This window comes from Gavialis gangeticus, unplaced genomic scaffold (assembly GCF_001723915.1).
Source record: "Gavialis gangeticus isolate Ggan-Ray unplaced genomic scaffold, GavGan_comp1, whole genome shotgun sequence".
Classification (NCBI taxonomy): Eukaryota; Metazoa; Chordata; order Crocodylia; family Gavialidae; genus Gavialis; species Gavialis gangeticus.
In genome coordinates, this window is record NW_017728956.1 from 60,963 (window position 1) to 62,196 (window position 1,234).

General features: G+C 64.8%; 1 protein-coding gene across 1 annotated transcript in view; it reads right to left on the minus strand.

Moving 5' to 3' along the window:
• Positions 1-254: 254 nt before the first annotated feature.
• Positions 255-1,234, minus strand: part of IDH3B (isocitrate dehydrogenase 3 (NAD(+)) beta) — an 11,586-nt gene continuing 10,606 nt past the window's right edge. The window contains exons 12-13 of the mRNA XM_019527829.1: positions 1,116-1,176; positions 255-611 (exon numbers count right to left, since the gene is read on the minus strand). Coding sequence (XP_019383374.1) covers positions 522-611; positions 1,116-1,176 — 151 coding nt within the window. The 3' untranslated portion in view covers positions 255-521. The remainder of the gene's footprint in view (positions 612-1,115; positions 1,177-1,234) is intronic.

The following is a 1,234-nucleotide window of genomic DNA, read 5'->3' on the forward strand; positions in this document are numbered from 1 at the left end:
TGTGGTGGGGTCGGGCCTGTGAAAGCTACAGGCCCCCATGCTGGGACTCTGGCAGCCTGCCCCCATCACCCGCTGGAATGTCTCACTTGCTTTTTGGATCCCATTTCAGCCCCAACCACAGCCTGGGCCCTACATGCAGGGGGCCGCAGAGCAGGGGGAGTGCTCCGGTATCAGCAGGCCAGCCCAGCGTGGTGCAGGGGCTCCACTCCCTGCGGCCACGTGAGGCATCAGGGCAGGACAGAAACATGGGGGTCCACAGCCCCCTGACCTGTGCTCAGCAGGCCTCAGGCTCTTGGGACAGGCACCAGCTGGATGCCAAGGAGGTAGGAGTCATGGGGCGCTCGTAGGGATAATCCCCTCCCAGGGGCCTGCTGTGGAGAACAGGTTGACCCTGGCAGCCACAGAGCAGGTGACAAGCATCAGGGCACCGGGGCAGGGGCCAGGTGAGAGGTCCGCTGGGCCTGGAAGCGAGAGGTGCTGGCGCACACATGCAGTCCTGGGGCTGGGCACGGCCAGGGGGCCTAGAGCCCGTAGTGGGGGTGCAGGTTGTCAATCACAGACTTGATGAAGTCCGAGGTGGTAGAGTAACCGCCCATGTCCCGGGTCCGGACCTGGAAATCCAACAGGGGAGGGGCAGAGAGGAGAGAATGGGCGTGTGAGTGCGGGCACCGAGGCCAGTGGGCAAGGACAGGACAGCAGAGGAGAGCACAGGACTGGCAGCAAAGCAGATCCCTGGCACACTGCCCTGCCAGGAGAGGAGAGGCCAGAGGCGGGGAGCAGACATGAGGAAGAGCCGGGCTGGGGGAACCAGGCATTCACACAGGCATGGGGATGGGGGCGGTGCCCCTGCAGCTTCCCTGAGGCCGGCCGGAACAGGAGCCACCCCAAACAAGCACAACTACAGCCCCGCACAGCCAGACCAAGCGCCCCACTAAAGCGCAGCCTGGCCCAGGGTCCAGCCAGACAGGTGGGCCCTGGCCCAGATGCAGCAGCCGCGACTGCGGCCCCAAGCAGACCACGCCAGCTGCACCCCGAGGGCACCTAGAAAGTCTCCAAGCACCAGGCAAGGGTGGTGGCAGAGAAGCAGGAAGGGGCCATGGCGGCCTGGCACTCACCTTGCCGACCTTGATCACCTTCTTCACAGCATCCGAGATGATGTTAGCGTGAAACTCCAGGCTAGCGGGGGGGAGGAAACCAGATGCACTCAGGTTCCCCACACGGCTGTGCCCTAGCG